This window comes from Enhydra lutris, unplaced genomic scaffold (genome assembly GCF_002288905.1).
Source record: "Enhydra lutris kenyoni isolate GAN:26980312 unplaced genomic scaffold, ASM228890v2 scaffoldscaffold13, whole genome shotgun sequence".
In the NCBI taxonomy this organism is placed as follows: domain Eukaryota; kingdom Metazoa; phylum Chordata; class Mammalia; order Carnivora; family Mustelidae; genus Enhydra; species Enhydra lutris.
In genome coordinates, this window is record NW_019154097.1 from 7,805,937 (window position 1) to 7,826,033 (window position 20,097).

At 47.5% G+C, this 20,097-nt stretch overlaps 1 protein-coding gene across 1 annotated transcript in view; it reads left to right on the forward strand.

Annotated features, from left to right (window-relative positions):
• The window catches only part of LOC111145937 (polypeptide N-acetylgalactosaminyltransferase 12), a 38,377-nt gene extending 18,858 nt beyond the window's left edge, over positions 1-19,519 (forward strand). Inside the window, exons 4-10 of the mRNA XM_022501253.1 lie at positions 2,836-3,021; positions 5,902-6,019; positions 7,582-7,758; positions 10,041-10,172; positions 15,820-15,933; positions 16,933-17,079; positions 19,094-19,519. Of these exons, the coding sequence (XP_022356961.1) occupies positions 2,836-3,021; positions 5,902-6,019; positions 7,582-7,758; positions 10,041-10,172; positions 15,820-15,933; positions 16,933-17,079; positions 19,094-19,234 (1,015 nt within the window). The 3' untranslated portion in view covers positions 19,235-19,519. The remainder of the gene's footprint in view (positions 1-2,835; positions 3,022-5,901; positions 6,020-7,581; positions 7,759-10,040; positions 10,173-15,819; positions 15,934-16,932; positions 17,080-19,093) is intronic.
• The last annotated feature ends 578 nt before the right edge of the window (positions 19,520-20,097 follow it).

Here is a 20,097-nt window from a genome sequence, read left to right on the forward strand (position 1 = left end):
CATGTAGGAGGCCCTATTAGTGTTTCTTTTATTCCTACTTATTTTACATGCTTACTGTGGAAGAAAAAAAAATATCAATCACATAGAATCATGTGGTTTAAGAATATATATTTTGGCATATTTCCTTCAAGCAAGGCTGTCTTATCCATTATACCCCATGCCTATGATGCTTAGGACCCATGAACCTTTAACAGACCCAAAAAATGTTTTTATATTAATTTTTTTTCAATCAGAAGCTAATGACTGCACATTAATGAATTTAGCCTGGATGGTGTTTGTCCCTATATCAACATAGTCATAAAAGAGAGTCCTTTCTTTCTTTTTTTCTTTCTTTCTTGAGCCATGAAAAGTCATAATACAGCCCTATCTTCAAGGACATGTCTCCTGCTGTCCCATGGCGTGTTCCCCTGACCCTCCCAATCTGCCTGTCCTCCAAAACTACTGTCACCGGGCCCCCGCTTTTGTTCTCATCCCTCTTTCTCTCCCTGTTCTCCCGATTCTGCATCATAGCAGTCAGGAGCTGGACTGGCTGACTCGGAGCTCTGCCAGGTTGGGGGGGAAGGGTCAAGGTCAAGGTTGGGGGGTCTGTCTCTGGTCCCTCCCTGTGGAGCAGGTGAAGGGTTGGAGGACCAGGGTCTCCACAGTTGGCAGACTGTGGCCTCTAGTGCTTTGGTGCCAGAGTCTGTCTGGAAGAACTGGGGACCCACTGACCTCCCTTCCTGTGTGAGAGCAGGCTCCCCCCTATTCTGCTACTTCTGCTGTCCTCGGTCCTGTCCCCTGTGGGTGCCACAGCTGCCTCTTTCTCCTCCTCAGCTCTGCTGAGCTTCACTAGCAGCAGGAACCCAGGGTTTCCCTGGCCTGTGATGGAGTCTGAGGGTGTTTAGAACATGGTGACACTTAAGAGTTTCCTCTGGAACCTGGACCGGTGGGTTTGGCCTTCACCCCCTCCCCACTGTGCGCACAGATGGCTACCTTGAGGCCAGTCTAAAGGCAGCAATGTGCTAACGCTTCCCAGAATTCTGCTCCTGCCCATCCCTGGGAGGCAGCAAGGCAGCCCTCCCCATAGATAAGTCCTTGTTCCATATCTCTAGACAAAAGCACCCCACCTGGGGAATTTGTAAAATATACCAGCTCCTGTTCTCACAGCAGACTCTTTGGATCTGAATCTCTGAGGGTAGGCCTGGGCTTCTGGGTGTTTCTGAAGCTCCCAGGGACCTAGGTGGGCACCAGAGTTGGCACACACTGGTCCCTTAGACTGTCCAACAGGAACAGTAACCCCGTTCCTCTGGGGCTTATGGAATAGATCTTTGGTTCCCAAGCTCCTGGTGATTTCTGAGCTGTGGACTAGGGATGCCGGACAGCCCACGGCGTGCAGCTCAGCCCTACGCAACAAAGAATGGTTTAGCCCCAGATGCCGGTAGCACACCCCCTTCTTCCCCACCTCTTCCCCCACCGTGGTGCACGCTGCTACTGGGCCTGCTCATTGTGCGACTCTACTCCAGGGGCCTTTCTGCCAATGCTGGCTCTCCCCAGTTTTCCTTTTCCTGTAAAAATATGGCTCCCCTTGGTTCCGACCAGCTTGATTGCAAGTCACAGGTTCTTGTCTGTGCCAGGGGCTAAGCAGCTTCTTTGAACCTGCCCAGTGGGTCTGCCATTGGTCCCCTCAAACCTTTTCAGAGCACCCTCAGTTTATTGAAAGAATTGGGTGTTAGTAGTACCTGGTCTGCGTCTTCCTCGCTTTAGAGAATTCGCAGATTTTATTCATACTGTCTATCCCAAACAGTGCAATTTCACCTAATACTGTAATACTTACTGAAGTGTGGTATTCACACCACCGACTTTCTGGTATTATTCTAAGGACTCTTAAAGCTCGAGTCTGCTTTATCTCTGTTTCTTCACACCATTATTCTGTGGGACTTAGGATTTTTAGGTCTCAAACTCCAGAGAAAACCCCCCAAAATGGAACCCAGAGAAATCCAGTGTTCACACACAGCTCAGTCTCAACTCCTCTTACCTGATGTGTCGTCAAATGCAGAGTACCCACACGATGTGGCAGCGTGCTGAAGGACGCTGAAGGATGCTTGGGTCTGCAGTCATGACTGGGGAGAGCAGCTGAAGCAGACACGTGGGCTGATACCTGCCGTGGGAAGTCAGCGTTTCTCGCTTTAATACCGTATAACATTTCACAATAACAAGAATTAAAAGAATAACAGTAGATCCAGGCTCTCTGTCAGTCATCTTTTACAAACATTCCCTCAGGGAGTCCTTCCATTAACCCATTAAGAGTAGGTATTGATGCAGCTGTGTTAACTATGGGCAATAGACTCAGAGAGGTTAGGTGACTTGGCTAAGGCAGGATTCAAATTTCTTTTCTAACTCCAAAGCTGATCCCCTGGTCTGGGCGCATCTCTGTTCTGAAGGGGGATAATTATTTCTTGACATGAAGATGTTTCATTGTGATTACATGAAGAAACCTCTTGCCGTCTTTAGACGCTGGAAGTCTATTTTCTGTTCTAAAAGTGGTGGTTTTCACATGTCTCGACTTTCATGGAGGGACTCAAGTTTATGCAGCAGAGCCATAGACAGAATCAGAACATAAAAGCTGTGGGACCGTCCATCTTCAAGCCAGAATCCTTCTTTCCTCAGCTTCCCCTGTCACCTGAGCATTCCCTCTGATGATCGCCTTCCAGGGTGTGATGTGGCCGCAGGCCTTTCTCACACAGGTGCTCCTCCTTCCCTATGGAAGGAGGAAGAGATCTCTTCCCCAAGCTCCCTTCTCATTCCCCGGCCACCTGTCTGCGCAGAGAGGCACACGTGGCGTCCTGGTGTTCACAGGATTGGCAAAGAGGAGTCAGCGGTGGTGTGCCCTGTGATCGATGTGATTGACTGGAACACGTTTGAGTACCTGGGCAACCCTGGGGAGCCTCAGATCGGCGGCTTCGACTGGAGGCTGGTGTTCACGTGGCATGTGGTCCCCGAGAGGGAGAGGGTGCGGATGCGGTCCCCCATTGATGTCATCAGGTGAGGGGGGACTTCCAGGCGCTCACTCTTGGAGCGGGCCTTGTTGCGTCTGGCTGTCGTGTCAGGGAGGGCCCCTGGGAGGGCAGGTTGGCTCTTGCTCCCTCATTTTCTCCAGAGCATTTGTTTACTTTTATTAAAAAGCTTTGCTGCAGGGCACCTGGGTGGCTCAGTTGGTTAAGCGACTGCTTTTGGCTCATGGTCCTGGAGCCCCGGGATCGAGTCCCGCGTTAGGCTCCCAGCTCCACAGGGAGTCTGCTTCTCCCTCTGACCCTCTCCCCTCTCATGCTCTCTCTCACTCTCTCTCAAATAAATAAATAAAATCTTTAAAAAAAAAAGCTTTGCTCCACACATGAATTTTATATTGGTACACTTTATTGATTGATTTACTTATTTAAAAAAACTGTGGTAAAATGTGTATAACATAAAATTTCCCACTTTCACTCTTTTTAAGTGTCATTCAGGGGCATCAAGCACATTCACAATATTGTACAACCATCACCTCTATATACTTCCAGGACATTTTCATTGTCCTGTCCAGAAACTCTATACCCATCAAGCAATGACTTCCCTTTCTCTCCTTTCACTCCTGGTAACTACTTAATCCTGTCCCTATGGATTTCTCTAGTCTAGATTGCTCATATAAGTGGGATCACACAACACTTGTCCTTTTGTGTCCAGCTTGCTTTACTTAACATCATGTTTTCAAGGTTCTTCTAGAACTCCATTTATTTTTCATGGCTGAATAATATTCCACTGTATATATACCCATGTTTGATTATCCATCTACCTGCTGACGGACCCTTGGGTTGTTTCTACCTTTTGGTTATCGTAAACAGGGCTGCTGTGGATGTTGAGATACTGTTATCTGTTTGAGTCCTTGTTATCAGTTTTTTGGGTTGTATACCTAGGAGTGCAATTGGTGGGTCATATGATAATTTCAAGCTTAACATTTTGAGGACATGGTGTCAGGTGCTTTTTCAACTGGGTAGACCTGGGGCTGAATGGGCCACCTTTCACCAGTGAGTGAGCCTGGGTCTGAGTAGAGTGGGCTTAAAGGGGGCTCAGTTGCTCTCTCCTTCGTTGAGGTCTTGATATGATAGCATGGCTTCTTCTTCCCCTTCCAAGTTCAGGACCAAATGGGAGGCAGATATGGGAATGAGGGGGATGGAGGTCAAACATCAGCTTTACTGCTGGTGAACGGAACTGGAAGTGGTGTCTTAGATCAGCACCCTTGTTTGGCAGGTGGGCTTCTGGATCTTCCACCTGAGCTCTGACCATGAGGTGACTCACTGCTGAGCAGAGGGAAACACCTGTGGGAATGGTGTTGAGAGATGGGGGAAGAGAGATGAATGGGGCCAAGTCATGTTCAGCCTGGAAGGCCAAGAACAGGGCTTTGGACTTTGAGAGGGTAGAAGCTGCTGGAGGGATTTGAACTGGAAATGACCATTGCCTGTTGCATTCTTTAAAGGTTGCTGGATGCCACGTGGTGAGGGGCCTGCAGGGGGTGGGGCAGAGGGCAGCAACATCATTAGGAGGCATCGTAGTCTTCCAGTCAGAAGGGATGGTGCAGGAGAAGATGGAAGGAAATGAAGGACTCTGGGGATGTTGCAGTGGAAGAATTGCAAGAGACTGAAGGAAAATGGGGGAGGGAGAGATTAGGTGATGCCCAAGCTTCTGTGGGAGTACTGAGGGACATCCTACCCAAACTTTCACTGAACAGATTTGTAAACTGAGGCTCAGAGTAGGAAGGATCCTATCTAGGTTCACCTAAACAGCTTGGGACGCTGACCTGAACTCCCATGGTCCTCCCCCATTACCTGAGTACACACAGGTACTCAGGGGATGTCATGGCCAACTCCCGTTCCCTTCCTGTACTATCCCTGGGCCTCAGTTTCCTCACCTGTGAAATAGATACCAGCCTATCCACTCTGCCTCCTTCTGAGACTTTTAGGATGAACACACACGAAAGAGTTGTGTAGTCTAGAGCCTTCCCTTCCACGAGGACCTTGCTGTCCTTTTCCCGTTGGGCCAGCGCTTGGAGCACAGGGAAAGCCAATACTTTGTCAGGGGCCATGATTGCTGCTGGAAGACCTTAACATTTGTAGACAGTCAGGCTCTTAATGAAGTTTAGTTCTCCATTTCCGAATGCGTCCTTTTATATCTGCGTCTCCTGGTGTGTTGACCCTACAGCTTTCTGCTGTGGTAGGATGGAAGCCTTGGGCCCTTTCTGGAACATCAGGCCAGGTGAAGAAGCAGGCCAGTGCTGGCCATCTGGGTCCTGGAGGGGAGGCCACTCATGCAGGAGAGGAACGGGCCCTGGGAGAGCTTTAAGATGACAGCGTTGCCTTCCATGGTCTTCGATAGCCCTAAGGGCAACCATGCTTGCCCTCCCTATGACTGTACGGCCAACTCCACCCAAGCAAGGCACTAGCCATCTTCTTGGGGAGCATTTTTCTCTCCTTGACTCTCCTTGTCTGTGTTTCTAGAAGGACGAGGTTTTCTCTCACCCTCAGGCCTCTGCTCATGCTGGTGTCTTTTTGAAGAACGATTCCATTCCTCTTCTCTGCCATCTCCCCTGTGTTCTTCAGGCTGAGGCCTACCCACCTGCCCCAGGCCTCCCTCTGTGTGCCCCCGGGGCTCTGGCTTGACCAGAGTGCTCTCACACTCAGTGCTGGTTGAGATGTCCATGAGCTTCCCCAGAGCAGGGACCATGAGGCACATCTCTGCCTCCAGGCTCAGCTTAGCTCCTGGCACAGATTGTGAACTCAGGACGTGCTTAGAGATGGATGGGCAGCCAGAGGGCTTGGGGCGGGCAGGAGTTCAACTGTGCTGGCTTCCTGCCATCATTCACATCGCAATATGGTTCTCACACTCTTCTAGGTCTCCAACGATGGCTGGAGGGCTGTTTGCTGTGAGTAAGAAATATTTTGAGTATCTGGGGTCTTATGATACAGGAATGGAAGTTTGGGGCGGAGAAAACCTGGAATTCTCCTTTAGGGTAAGTATTCCAGTTTTCTCTTTGGACTCATTCTTAACCTGTTCTCTCTCTCTCTCTCTCTCTCTCTCTCAATCTCTCTCTCTTGAGGAATGATGGGATTTGCTAGGAGACCCTGGTGGACTTTTCCTTCATGTTGGCAAATTTTATCTACCAGTCCTGAAATATGATAGTAGTGGCATAGACATCCTATAAACATGCTTGTCTTCTTGTTTGAGCCTTAAAAAAAAAACTTACTTTTCATAGATTCGGGGCAAGGAAGCCTCTCCCTTGAGAAGTCACCTAGTTCTTTTCTCCCACTACAACAGGGAGGAACTGGGGCCCAGACAGGGGAGGTGATGGGGTCAGGGTCACCCAAACAGTGAGTGGCAAACACTGGGCTCAAACACAGGCCCCTGCCTCCTGACCCCATCTTTGGGAACCCTGATTTGCTTAATTACCCTGTTTGGTACAGTAACTTTCCAGCTTGGCCACACATGAAAATTGTTAGGGAGACTTGCTAAAAAGGCAGATTTATAAGTACAGTCCCCAGAAAGTCAGCTTTGATGGATTTTCAGTTGGGACCAGGAATCTGCTTTTTGGAACAAGCCCACCTACTAGTTCTGCTGCGTGTGACCCCTAGATGCCCCTTGGAGAGACCGCTAACATTTCAATGCGGTTTCCAGCTCACCAAATCCTGCATTTTAAAGTATCAAAAGTTTATGTCAGTGTCTGTACTTTTTAATAGAAAAAAGTTATTTTTCTGTAGATTTTATTTATTTGATAGAGAGAGAGATCACAAGTAGGCGGGTGGGGGGGAAGCAGGCTCCCTGCTGAGCAGAGAGCTGATGTAGGGCTCTATGCCAGAACCCTGAGATCATGACCTGAGCCGAAGGCAGAGGCTTAACCCACTGAGTCTCCCAGGTGCCCCTAATAGAAAAATTTTAAGTTTCAATAATGTTTCCTGCTTTGAAAGAGTTTATAAGAATTGGCCCTCCCCCAAAGACTCACATCCCGCATTTTAAGTACCAGATCCTATCCCTGGTCACACATCCTTGGGACAGGTGTTCCCAACCATCTGCCCCCGGCATGAAATGCTCTCAGACAAGGCAGCCTGGTCAGGTGTTGGGTGTGCTTTTAATGGTCTTTCTGCCTCTTCCCTAGGTGTCAGTCTGCTCTGCCTACCTCTAGAAGTTCTTCCTTTCTCCCTTCCAAACCTCTCTTCTTACTTGCTGCTTTCCTATCTTCTGTGGCTAGGAGACCAGGTAAAGAGCCTGTGTTTTACATGATGAGTAAATGGGTTCCTGGTGAGGTCAGCTATGGGGGCTCCTTGGGTCAAGTGCATGAGCTTTAGTGCATGGACTGCAGGGTCTCGCTTCTGATGGTTTATTCATCTTCGGGGCTATGTTCTTGCTCTTTGACTGTGTTCTGCATATGCTGGGGAGGTGGCCTCCTGTCCCGTAGAGGGTGAAGCCCTGGCTGTGTTCATCGTGATGTCTATGTGCCCGGCCTCCAGGCTGCGGGCATTGTGGACCCACAGCCCGTCCCCCACTCACCTGCCGGCCTCCTCCCTGCTCTGTGCACAGATCTGGCAGTGCGGTGGGACCCTGGAGACACACCCCTGCTCGCATGTTGGCCACGTTTTCCCCAAGCAAGCTCCCTACTCCCGCAACAAGGCTCTGGCCAACTGCGTCCGAGCCGCCGAAGTGTGGATGGATGAATTTAAAGAGCTCTACTACCATCGCAACCCGCACGCCCGCTTGGTGAGTTCCCCGGCCCACCTGCAGCCACCACCTACCCCCCCCCCACCGCCGGCTGGCCGTTTCCAAACCAAAGCAGCCGATTCTGGCTTCCCCGCCCCCAGCGAACTGGTTCCAGAAATAGAGACTAACTCAAGCACCCATGATATAAGTCTGGGAACCCCTTATTCCTCCCACTTAGAATAATACCGACTGCTGCTTCTCATTAGTCACAGTAATGATGGGCTGTGCTGTTATCACCAACCCTGATTTCCAGACTACTGAACCACACTGCTCCTGGGGGACTGCGGGGCTAGGTTCCCTCATGCCTCCCGTGGTCTGACGTTTTTGCCAGCTGATCAACACCTAACTTGGTTTCATGTGTATTTCTGTTGAAAGACATTATGATGTATATATTGTCGATTCTTTACACCAGACTCATGGCCAACAGCACTGTGACACGTGCCCAAGTGAAGCCCATCCCACCCATGTAATTTCTCTGTCAGGCCCAGCATGGCCTTCTTGAACCTAGGAATGCTAGCCAGCCCTCCAGCATGGTGCTTGGGGGTGCTTTTGAACAGTGATGTCACCAACACAGAGCGGCAAAACCTTGAAAATGTGGCACTAGACAAGGCAGATCCCAAACAGGACACTTGTTGACAGTATGGGAACTGAGACGTGACCTCAGCTAGGAGCGTCCTGTGGGGTGACTATGATTTCTGGCCACTCTGCTCATGTCTGCGAGTGATGGAGAAGGTGTGGAACCACAAAGACATTTCAGCGAGTAGGTCCACTGCCTCTACACGGGCCAGCTCTCTACAGGCCCCGGCACAGGGTACCCACCTGTGTCAGCATAACTCAGAGGGCTGCTTGGCAAGATGAGATGTGCTGTAAACACTCTCGATTCTGGCCACTTGAGGAAAATCTCTTCTTCTGAATCCTTAGCGAGCCCTTCAGGATAGCTGTGAAATTCTCATTTTTTAGATGACAGAGGGAAGCTCAGAGAGCTTGCCCAAGGCCTTGTGGGTGATGCAGACAGATCTGGGCCTGGGGTGTGTGCCCTCCCATAGATCCCTCTCCCTGCTCTGCTGAGCCCTGTGAAGCTGCCCCGACCTCCCCCTTGGCCCTTTTCCGCCTCTGGACGCCAGGGTCACGGCTTCCTCTGTCCTGCCACGGCCACAGGATGGAAACATCAGCTCCTTTCTCTAACCCAGGCTGGAAGCCCCAGTTCCCTCTTCCTGAGGATTCCCAAGGAATAACATAGGGTCATGGCCTATGCCTTTGGTCTGGATGCCTGGGACCCAGCATTAAAATGGGCATCTGGTTGAAGGGGAGGACCCCGTGACTCACCAAAGAAAGAACTGCTGGGAAATAAGTAAAAATCTGAAATTTTACTCAGCCAGTTTTCTATCATTACCATTTTGCTATCTAGCTTGTCACATTTTGATACTCTAGCATCATGAGGCAGGGACAGTAACATGTCAGCCCTCGGCTTTGTGCCTCTGGCCGTGCTAAGTAGACACTTGCTTTTATTCAGTTACAGGGAAGTTCTCAATCCTTGGTCTGGTGCAGAAAACTGACCTCCCGCCAGTATTTATCATCGTGGAGCTTTGCGCTCGCCACTCCAAGTATATGTTCCAACGTCAGTATGTTGAGCACACAAGGTCTTTGAGCGTGATGACATCGAGGATGCTTGACCTGTGTTTGAAAGTGCATGCTCAGGGGCGCCTGGGTGGCTCAGTGGGTTAAAGCCTCTACCTTTGGCTCGGGTCATGATCCCAGGGTCCTGGGATCGAGCCCTGCGTCGGGCTGTCTGCTCAGCAGGGAGCCTGCTTCCTCCTCTCTCTCTGCCTGCCTCTCGGCCTGCTTGTGATCTCTGTCGGTCAAATGAATAAATAAAATCTCTAAAAAAAAAAAAAAAAAAAAGAAAGTGCACGCTCAGGGATCCGTCGTTCAGAAGGTCCTGGTGGATGTGCTCTACAGATGGTCGCTGGTCTGGGATCACACGCTCACCAACGTGCAGGCCCGGGACCCAGTGCAGCCCCAGGACCCTGCGGCTCCCCGACTTCATCACCAGGAGCTTTGTGTTGTGTAGCTGGCTGAGCCTCCCTGAAGCGAGGAACCCCGAGAAGGCAGTCGTTTGTGTGACCGTGTTGGCTGCCGGGGAGCGACAGCTGTGTCTGAGGCTGGTCTGAGCCTCTGAGCCTGTGCGGGGCCTGGCACTCTGGAGGTGCTCAGTGCTGCTGAGGAAGGAGCGTCCGTGGAGAGGGGGCCACAGGGACTCACTGTCTTTGCTGTTTTCTCAGGAACCCTTTGGGGATGTGACGGAGAGGAAGCAGCTCCGTGCAAAGCTCCAGTGTAAGGACTTCAGGTGGTTCTTGGAGAACGTGTACCCAGAACTGCACGTGCCTGAGGACCGGCCTGGTTTCTTCGGGATGGTGAGCGAGCATGTGGCGGGCTGGGAGTTTCCTGATCAACAAAACCTGGCTAAGAAAGGCCCCTTTACGGGGACTGCTGGCCTTCCTCTCCCTCCCTCCCCTCCTGCATTCAGGCATTGTCTTTCCTTCTCCCCATCTCTGGGCCTCGGGTCCAGAATGTCAGTACTAGAAACCACCTCCAAACTGGTGAGTATAAGCCTCCCATTTTATAGATGAGGAGACTGAGGCTCACTTAGTGCTTCCATGTCCAGTGTCAGTCACCTTGCTTCAGTCTTCAGTGGCTGGACCAGTTAATAATTCCCTACTCAGGGATTCATAAAGGCAGTAATGGAGGGAGATGCGTCATTTCTGTTATTTTAAAGAACCTGAAAGAAATGTTTCTGGGATGAAGTCAACTAAAATGTCCAGTGCCTTTGGCTTTTGGGAGGAAATATCCCAACTTAGGGAGGTCGCCTGTGTCATGTTGATCAGAAGTGCCTGTGTTCTATTCTGGAAGTCTTTGATAAATGCAAAGCAGGACACCCTATGACCAACTAATCTTAGACAAAATAGGAAAGAATATCCAGTGGAAAAAAAGCTATTCTCTTCAACAAATGGTGTTGGGAAAATTGGACAGCCACATGCAAAAGAATGAAACTGGACCATTTTCCTATACCATACATAAAGATAAACTCAAAATGGATGAAAGACCTCAATGTGAGACAGGAATCCATCAAAATCCTAGGAAACAACAAGTGTTGGCGAGGATGTGGAGAAAGGGGATCCCTCCTACACTGTTGGTGGGCATGCAAGCTTGTGCAGCCACTTTGGAAAACAGTATGGAGGTTCCTCAAAAAGTTAAAAACAGGAAAAAGTTAAAAACAGGGGCGCCTGGGGGTGCCTGGGTGGCTCAGTGGGTTAAAGCCTCTGCCTTTGGCTCAGGTCGTGATCCCAGGGTCCTGGGATCAAGCCCCGCATCAGGCTCTGCTCCGTGGGGAGCCTACTTCCTCTCTCTCTCTGCCTGCCTCTCTGCCTACTTGTGATCTCTGTCTGTCAAATAAATAAATAAAATCTTAAAAAAAACAAAACAAAACAGGGGCGCCTGGGTGGCTCAGTGGGTTAAAGCCTCTGCCTTCGGCTCAGGTCATGATCTCAGGGTCCTGGGATCGAGCCCCATCGGGCTCTCTGCTCAGCAGAGAGCCTGCTTCCTCCTCTCTCTCTGCCTACTTATGATCGCTGTCTATTAAATAAATAAAATATTTAAAAAAAAAGTTAAAAACAGAGCTATGACCCAGCAATTGCACTACTGTTTATCCAAAGGATACAAACATAGTGATTCGAAGGGGCACATGTCCACAAAACAGCAGCAATGTCCACAACAGCCAAACTATGGAAAGAGCCCAGATGTCCATTGATAGCTGAATGGATAAAGCAGATGTGGTGTGTACATATATATATTGATTGGAATATTACTTGGCCATCCAAAATAGTGAAATCTTGACTTCTGCAATGAACTAGAAGGTATTAAGCTAAGTGAAATAAGTTAATCAGAGAAAGACAATTATATCATTTCACTCATATGTGGAATTTAAGAAACAAGATGAACATGGGGAAGAAAAGGAAAAATAAAGTAAGATGAAAACAGAAAGGGAGGCAAACTGTAAGATTCTTAACTCTAGGAAACAAACTGCAGGTTGCTGGAGGAGAGCAGGGTTGGGGGATGGGACTGCTGGGTGATGGACATAAAGGAGGGCACATGATATAATGAGCACTGGGTCTTATATGAGACTGATAAATCACTAAATTCTACCTCTGAAACTAAAAAGAGAGAGAGATAGAATTGCAAGCACATTGCATGGAACGTGAGTTCTCTGTGACTGTGAACTAAATCAGAACCAATTACATCTTCAGTCACCTAAAAAACATAAAAGAAACACCGTGAACAACTATCTCCCTAATAGGTGGGGTCTCTTGACTGTTTCTAAATCTCTGGCTCTTTTGATGAAATTTTCATTCACCCAACGTATTTGTATTTCTCAAGAGTGTCTGTAACTTTCAGAATACCCCAACTTTAATATTTACATGGAGTTTACCCTGTGCTAGGCACTGCTCTGGGCATCGGGGTTTGATGGTGGAAGGACGACCACTATCCCACCTTCAAGAAGTGTATTGTCTATGAGGGAGGTGGACATTAAATAAATAATCACACACAAAAAATAAATACAGAGCAGGCCATTAATGCATTAAATTCAATTTTCATTGTGAAAATGTCCAAGCAGAGAGCATGGTGTAAGGAACTCTGTCCTGAAGAATCTAGAATCATCATGATTTCGCCTCTCCTGCTTTCTGGCTCCTCTGCTCCCTCCTCTCACAATTTTTCTTTGCTCAGGCACACCCTGGGCATCACGTCATCTCAGTCCTGGTCACTGTCACATGCGTGTCTGTGTGGATATGATCTCATACAACCACAGACCATTATCACACCCAATCTGAGGAGCAATCATTTCTTCATTTCCTTTCCTATCAAGCCCTTATCAGATTCCCCCTATTTTTCACATCTTTCTTGGGATAGTTGACTTGTTCTGATGGGGATCAAACCCGGTCTACCCATTGTGTTTGGCTGCCATGTCTTTCCTCCCAGGACTCTTTGAGCTAAGGCAGACCTCTTCCCTTTCTTCCCCTCCTTTAGCTGATAACTGTTAAAAACAAAACAAAACAAAAAAAAACGACCAGCATCTGTTGTCCTGTAGAAAGTCTCACCCTTGGGGTTACCTCATTATCTCCCTGTGGGTCTTAAATGGTGCCTCTCTCACCCACCCTTCTTAAACTAGAAATGAGGTCTAAAGCCTTGACTGGAGTGGGAATCGACCTTTTATGGCAAGGACACTTCCTGGATGCACTCTGGGTTCCAACTGCGTCAACAGCGGGAGCACCTCACCTCTGGTCTCCTGCCTCTAGTGACAAGGGAGCCTCTCCCGGACCAGCTGCTCTCAGGGGCCATTCAGCCTTCTGTCTCATGTTTCTGGTGGCTGTTGACAATCATGGCCTAGGCTCATATTTCTTCTTAAATATGGAAGGTTTCACAAATTTGCTTGTCATCCTTAAGCAGGGCCCACCCTGATCTTCTCCACATCGTTCTAATTTTAGCATATGTGCTGCGCAAGCTAGCCCTAGACCCGTATTTCAGATGGCATTGCCAATCAGGGCTTTTTCTAGTGCTTTCGTTCCTTCTGCACCATGAGCCGAGATTCTTCTGTAAAGAAGAGTGTTCCCTCGCTAACCAGGAAAGTTTGGTATCTACGAAATTTAGAGTTCATTCAGAAAAGGCGTAACCCATTTTTCAGTCTTTCTCTTTATTTGCCTGTTTTCAGGGTAAGAGTTGGTGCTCCAGTTTGCTCCGCTGGGGCGGAATGGGTTGTTTTTGTTTGTTTGTTGGCTCATTTGCATTTTGGCTTTTTTTTCTTGAGCAACATTGTAAACCAATGGGCTTTTATATAGCCAATGTGCTTCAGTCAATTAGTCTGGTGTGTGTGTGAGTGTGTGTGTGTGTGTGTGTGTGTGTGTGTGTGTGTGTGTGTGTTTTCTTTTAACTGCTCAGGTTGCCTGTCTTTGGCTAGTGAGAATCTCTTTATTTTGGCTTCTAGGATCTTGACCCCTTCTATTGGTTTGATCACCTCCTTGATTCTGGCCACATTTGTCTTCTCCATCTGCTGCTATCCTTCCCAGAAGCCCCAACACTTTCTGTGGGGGGCAGTGGTCAGAGCCCACAGTCTGGATGCCAGTGATGGTCTTTGTCTCTAGATCACACACCACAACCGAAACCCAATGCTAGTCACATAAGTAATGGGACATTTTTTAGTGGCCATGTTTTTAAAAAAGGAGCATGTAAAGTTTATAATATATTTTAATTCAGTATACCCCCAATATTATTAGCTTTAACACTTGTTTTCACACTGAGTCTTGAAATCTGCTGTGTATTTTATCTTTACAGCGTGTCTCAGTGTGGACTTAGCCCCGTCAGATGCCCTGGGCCGCGTGCTGCCAGTGGGTACCATGTGGGACAGCCCAGCACTATAGCTTTTCAGTAGGCAGAGAAAGGAAATGTGTATTTTTGAGAAACAAATTGTGAGCTCATACTGATATCTCAAATTCAAATGTAATCTTACAGGATTTTTTTCTTCTTTGATATTACACTTGTATTTCTTCTTCTTTTTTAAGATTTTATTTATTTATTTGACAGAGAGAGAGAGAGAGCGCGTGAGCACAAGCAGGGAGAGGGGCAGAGAGAGAGGGAGAAGCAGGTTCCCCACTGAGCAGGGACCCTGATGTGGGGCTCGATCCCAGGACCCTGAGATCATGACCTGAGGCTTAACCCTCTGAGCCACCCAGGCGCCCCTATGTTAAACTTTTATTTAAAGTAGTTTCAAAATAATAACACACCGACAGTGTGATACTGAATGAGGTTTAAGATTTCTTTGCAGATCTATCTGTTTGTAGAATATAGTTCACTAAGGAAATGTAATCAAATATGAGATAGTCTAAAAAAATGGTATGTTCTAAAGTCACTTAATATCATTTTTTCTGTGTCTCACCAACAGGATACAGCTGGCTTATTTAATCTCAGTTTTAATCATTAGAGGCTCCCCCCAACCTCCTTTAGTATTTTTGTAGTTTCTTCCAAATCTTTCTGAACATAGGGAATTCATTTGAGGTCAAGGTCCTTTGGTGGTCAAGACATGGCTAGATGACATTTGAACCCTTCCAATTCTAAGATGCTCTGATTATTCTAAACATCTCCTATTCCCAGATTCCTTCACAAAGCAAAGAGACTCCAAGAACACGGAAGTCTGTGACTTACGAGCTGGTGGATTGTGGAAACTTCTTTCTATATGGCTGAGTCTTGTCTTCAGAAACAGCCTAGTCAAGGGTGGACAAGGGCCAGGGCAGGGGTGGGGTTCACAAGGAGTTCATTGAGGGGTCTTTGAACTCTCCAGAAAGGGGTTTAGAAAGGTGCGTGTCTTTCCCTAGAGGCTCCTGAAAGGGAAGAGGGAGCTTGGTTTTTTGCTCTTAGAATGTTTGAAGGGTTTTAGATCTAAGAGGTATCTTAGAGATGACATTAGATAGACAGCATCGAGTGATGGAGAGAGCACTGGACTTGGGAGCTGAGGTCCCGGATTCAGACTCGGGTGTCTATACTTGCGTGACTTTGGGCAAGTCATCGGCTCTGTATTATGCTGTTTCTTGTAGCCTAGAATCGTGCGCTTCTAATATGGGGGCTGGTGAGTCCCTCAATCAGGGTATCTTTTTGCAGATGCATTCTTGCAGGAGTCCTTGGTACATGTGTGAGGCAACAACCCAGCTATGCTTGGACTAGTGTAGCAATAAGGCTGCACTAACAAGAACTGGAGAGATAGGAGCTTTCAGGCCATAAAGAGTTAAAATGTCTGCAACTCAGATCTAGCATCTTAAAACGGGGGTTATGCTTCTTGCCTATGGCATAAAATGGGAAGGCACTTTCAGACCTCGAAATGTCAGGGGCTCTTCCCATTAAATCCAATTCTCGAGGCAGACACTGCTTTCTAATGGAGTCATTACCCTCAGAACCTTGGGCGGGATCTGTTGTTGCATATAAATCTGGACCAAAATGCCACCTTTATGTTTTGTTTAGCTACAGAACAAAGGACTGAAAGACTACTGCTTTGACTATAACCCTCCCAATGAAAACCAGATCATGGGACACCAGGTCCTTCTATATCTCTGTCACGGAATGGGTCAGAACCAGGTAGGTGCTGCTTCTGTCTAGCTGGACATCCCAGGGCCAGCGGGCAGCAGACAGCAGGAGGCGCTGTGCTCAAGGGACTCTTGGTATGAATCTCTCCGTTTTGTAAAAATTAAAAGTTTTGATAACAAAGATCAGAGTAAAAAAAAATAAAATAAAATAAAAAATTAAACATTTGATTTTTTTGCATGATCCAGGTAATATATGCTTATTGCAGAATATTTGAAAAATACAAAAAAAAAACCCAAAAACAAAAAACCCAACCCAGAAGCAGTAAGTGAATGACAGGACCCAGCAACCGCCATTAGAATGAAGACATATTTACTTCCCATCTCTTTGGATGCAAGGCCTTTAGATTATTGTTTGAAATAGTTATTATCATCATGTCTATGTGTTTTCTATCTCATTATTTCCACTTACTTTATCATACTTTTCTTGTGTTACTAGACATCCTTTGAGAATATCATTCCCAAGGGCCTCTTGATAAACCTTCATGCGGGTAGATTACTATTTAGTTATACCTGAGTCCCTGCCTGCCTGTCTTTGTGGTTGTAAGTGCTCCTGCCACTAACTTCTTGTCAGGAAAAAAAAAAAAGGAAAAAAAAAAAAAAAAACCCCAACAGATCTGCATTTCGGATGAGTTCCTTAGAATTAATGCTTAAATGGAATTACACGTTTTGATGCATGGTGCCACACAAAGGAGTGTTTAGAGTAACTACCAGGGGCCAGGGCAGGGCTGTCTGGGTGACGTCTGAGTTTCAGGGTGGGCAGGTGGAGACTGGGAAGGTGTGTGGCCTGGACCAGGATCCCAGCCCAAGCAGGCAGATACACCAGCAGGGCGGGGCCTGTGGAGGATGGAGGAGACGAGGTGTCAGACATCTGGAGACGAAGTGGTGGGATTAGAATTTCTTCCAACCTGGAGTCCCCCCAGGTTCTCGCCCAGTGATCTCCCTCCTTCCACATCAGACAGTGACTTGTGCATGTTGGCTGCTCCGTTTTTAGTTCTTCGAGTACACGTCCCAGAAGGAAATACGCTATAACACCCACCAGCCAGAGGCCTGCATCGCCGTGGAGGCAGGAATGGACATTCTCACCATGCATCTCTGCCAGGACACTGTCCCGGAGAATCAGAAGTTCAACTTGCAGGAGGTAAGCAAGCTGTCTCCTGCCTTCCTTGCTGTCGGTCCGGGGGCTGCCGATGGGGGGAATAGAGGGAGAGTTCTCCCACCTAGTCCTCGCAGGTCTCAGGGGGGCAGCCACATACAGGAGACTGAGGGCTTCCCTCAAAATGCTGGCAGTGTGGTGGGGGTCTGGCATTCAGCGTCAGCACCCATCATCAGTAGCATTATGGCTCCCCTCTAGTCGTCCTGCCCTCCTCCAACCTGTGGCCATGGCCATGGAAAGAGGAGCTGTGCAAACAAAGTCGAAGATGAAATGGGGTTTAAATGAGTAGAACAAATAGCCAAAGCGTAAGGGTGTGAGGTTAGGTTAGACCCAGGTAGAAGCTACTCCATGTCTTTAAGCCTCATTTTCCCCAGCTGTAGAATGGAAACCATAACAGTGGACCAGATGTATGGCAAAAATAGTCCTTGGAAACCAAGAAGTTCTACAGAAATCAGCTGTTACTTGTAGGATAAGAATGAACATCAAGAAACACAGGATAAGAAAACACCCCTTGGAGGGAGTTGGCGCTCCTTCGGAATAGTTACTGGGGGCTGGGAACTGGCTATTATTTCAGGCCTGAAACACACCAGCCACACTGCACAGCTGCAACGGGACCCGTGAATCAGTCAAATCCTTTGGTCATGAAAAAGCACTTGAGGGAATAAATCCAAAGCAAATAATTCAAAAGAAGAAAATCAGTTCTCTTTTATCTCCATGGGAAGCTTTCATTCCCAGCCTGACCCCAGGGATGGAAAGATTGGTCTCTGTTGCTTATAAATGGGTTAATTCTAGGTATGATTAGAAGGTGGAATCCATTTTCCCGTGGACAATATTATGATTAGCAGTGAAATCTGCAGGCTCCCTAGACAAGCCCTGTGCCGTGGCGCTATGCATCTGATATAAAAAATAAGACAGAAGACACCCCCGGTCTGTGGTTCTCTACAGCGCCTGCCCCCGCCTCCTTCTCTTCTCTCTTCTAACGGGAACCTGTTTGTAAGCCCTCGAGGAAGAGTCATGCAAGTGAGAAATCATAAAATTGGTTTGAAATGTCATTACAATTTTATCTTAAATTTCAGTGACCATTTAAGGAAAAAATAAGTTTCCTTAGAAGGGTGGGAGAAGAGCGGCTATATTTAATCATTTCCTTTCCTGGTGCTCTGAGGGCAACTTGGGAGCTCTCTTAAGGGTTTTAAAGGTGAATATTTTTTGCGATTCTTCTTCATAAATTTCTATTTCCAAGGTTGGTCTTTCCCTAGAACAGATATGCCACTTGTTCCGCCCTTCTGGTCCTCAGACACGATGATGTTCCCCTGGGCTGTACAGTTTATGATGGAGAGAGGTGGAGGGAAAAAACAAACTCCAGGGCCAGAGGAGAGGCTTGCTGAACTAACTCAGCAACAGCTGGGAAAAAGAAGAGAAGGAGGGAAGCATTAAAGAGGACCGTGATTTTTGGGGCTGGGGAAGTGGTCATGGTCCTGTAGAACCGATGTCTTCACAGGTGACTTACCCTCCCATCCAGCTGTTCTCTGGCTGAGCTGGAATTACAGCCAAGGTTCCTGAGTCTGCCTTTAAAAACCTAAGAGAAAGAGATCGCCAGGGATGGAATTAGTTGACCTGAGGGACGTGAAAGAGGTTAATAAGGGATCTTTGATCCTGATTTCTCTGAAGGAAAAGAACAGCCGGTAGGGAAGGAGGCCGGGAGTCTGATAGATCCCTAGAGCGGCCAGCAGGTGGCACCACCGGCCCTGACGGTGGAGTTGTGGACCCTGGTGCCAAGCTTCGGGGGACGGGGGATCCACACCTGTCCACACCTGGCCCTTCCTGTGCGCACACAGTCCCCCATTGCCTTAGCACAGGGCAGACCCTCCATGCTCAGTAACTGCTTCTGAAATGATAAAAAGTCCCCTGAGCTCTGAAGAATACATTGTAAGGAAAAAGATACTTTCTGGGGAATTATTTGGGTTTCTCTTAAATATCCGTAGTTTATCATCTCTTGTAGGATGGTTCTTTATTCCACATGCAGTCCAATAAGTGCGTTCAGGCTGAGAGGAAGGCGTTCAGTGACAGTTTCGTACCCCTCTTGCGGGACTGCACCGACTCAGAACATCAGAAATGGCTCTTCAAGGAACACATGGGATAAACTGTCACTGTATGAGGAGCTCATGGAAGGAGCAGGAAGGCCCTGGACTGTGTCCGACAGAGACTGAGCTATATCCAGTGACAGATCCACCCCCAAGCCAGCTGCTGTCCTTTGATAAGGAAGTCACTTTACAACCTGTGCAGGTGATGTTGGATTTGATAAGCTTTGTACTGATTTTGAAAACCTCAAAATTGCTCCCATATACCCTATTTTCAAAGGGTAGTCATAAATTGTTAACTCTTGGTATTCAGAGAATTAAAACCTTTAAGTATTTTTCTATCAAGATGTGTGTTCTACTGTCATGCCTTTCTATTATAATCCCTAGCAAAAAGGTGAAGGTTCTATTTTTGGTGTTTGCAGGGATTACCAACCATTAAGATGTTTGCATGGATGGAAATCAGACTCATGCAGTGTGCTCTATGTAAACTGACAACACCTCAGACATTGGGTTAGTTTTTCTCAGTGTAGACAGATGAACACTAAGATTGTTGTGTTGATGATCACCCAGAACAACTCCAGCTGTCCTGGCTACCATCAATCTGATGCCACTCTGAACTTCGGTTTCTTATTCTGTAGAATGAGAATAATGAAACCAAGCATGGAGGGGAGTCTCGAGAATGAAATCACAGAGCAGATGTGGGGTTAGTTAAGTCCCGGGCATGTAGTACGGGCTCATTAAATTTCTAGTTTCATAAATAACATATTCTAATATGTGAAGCACAATAAATTCATCAGTGGGTGTTCATCCAAAAATAAATACTAAGTAATCTGGTTATTTTATCTTTATGGGATTAAATAGCCCATCGGGAGGCGGGACTGTGGTATGAACTCCTTCCAGCATGGCTCAGTTCTCTTGTAAATGG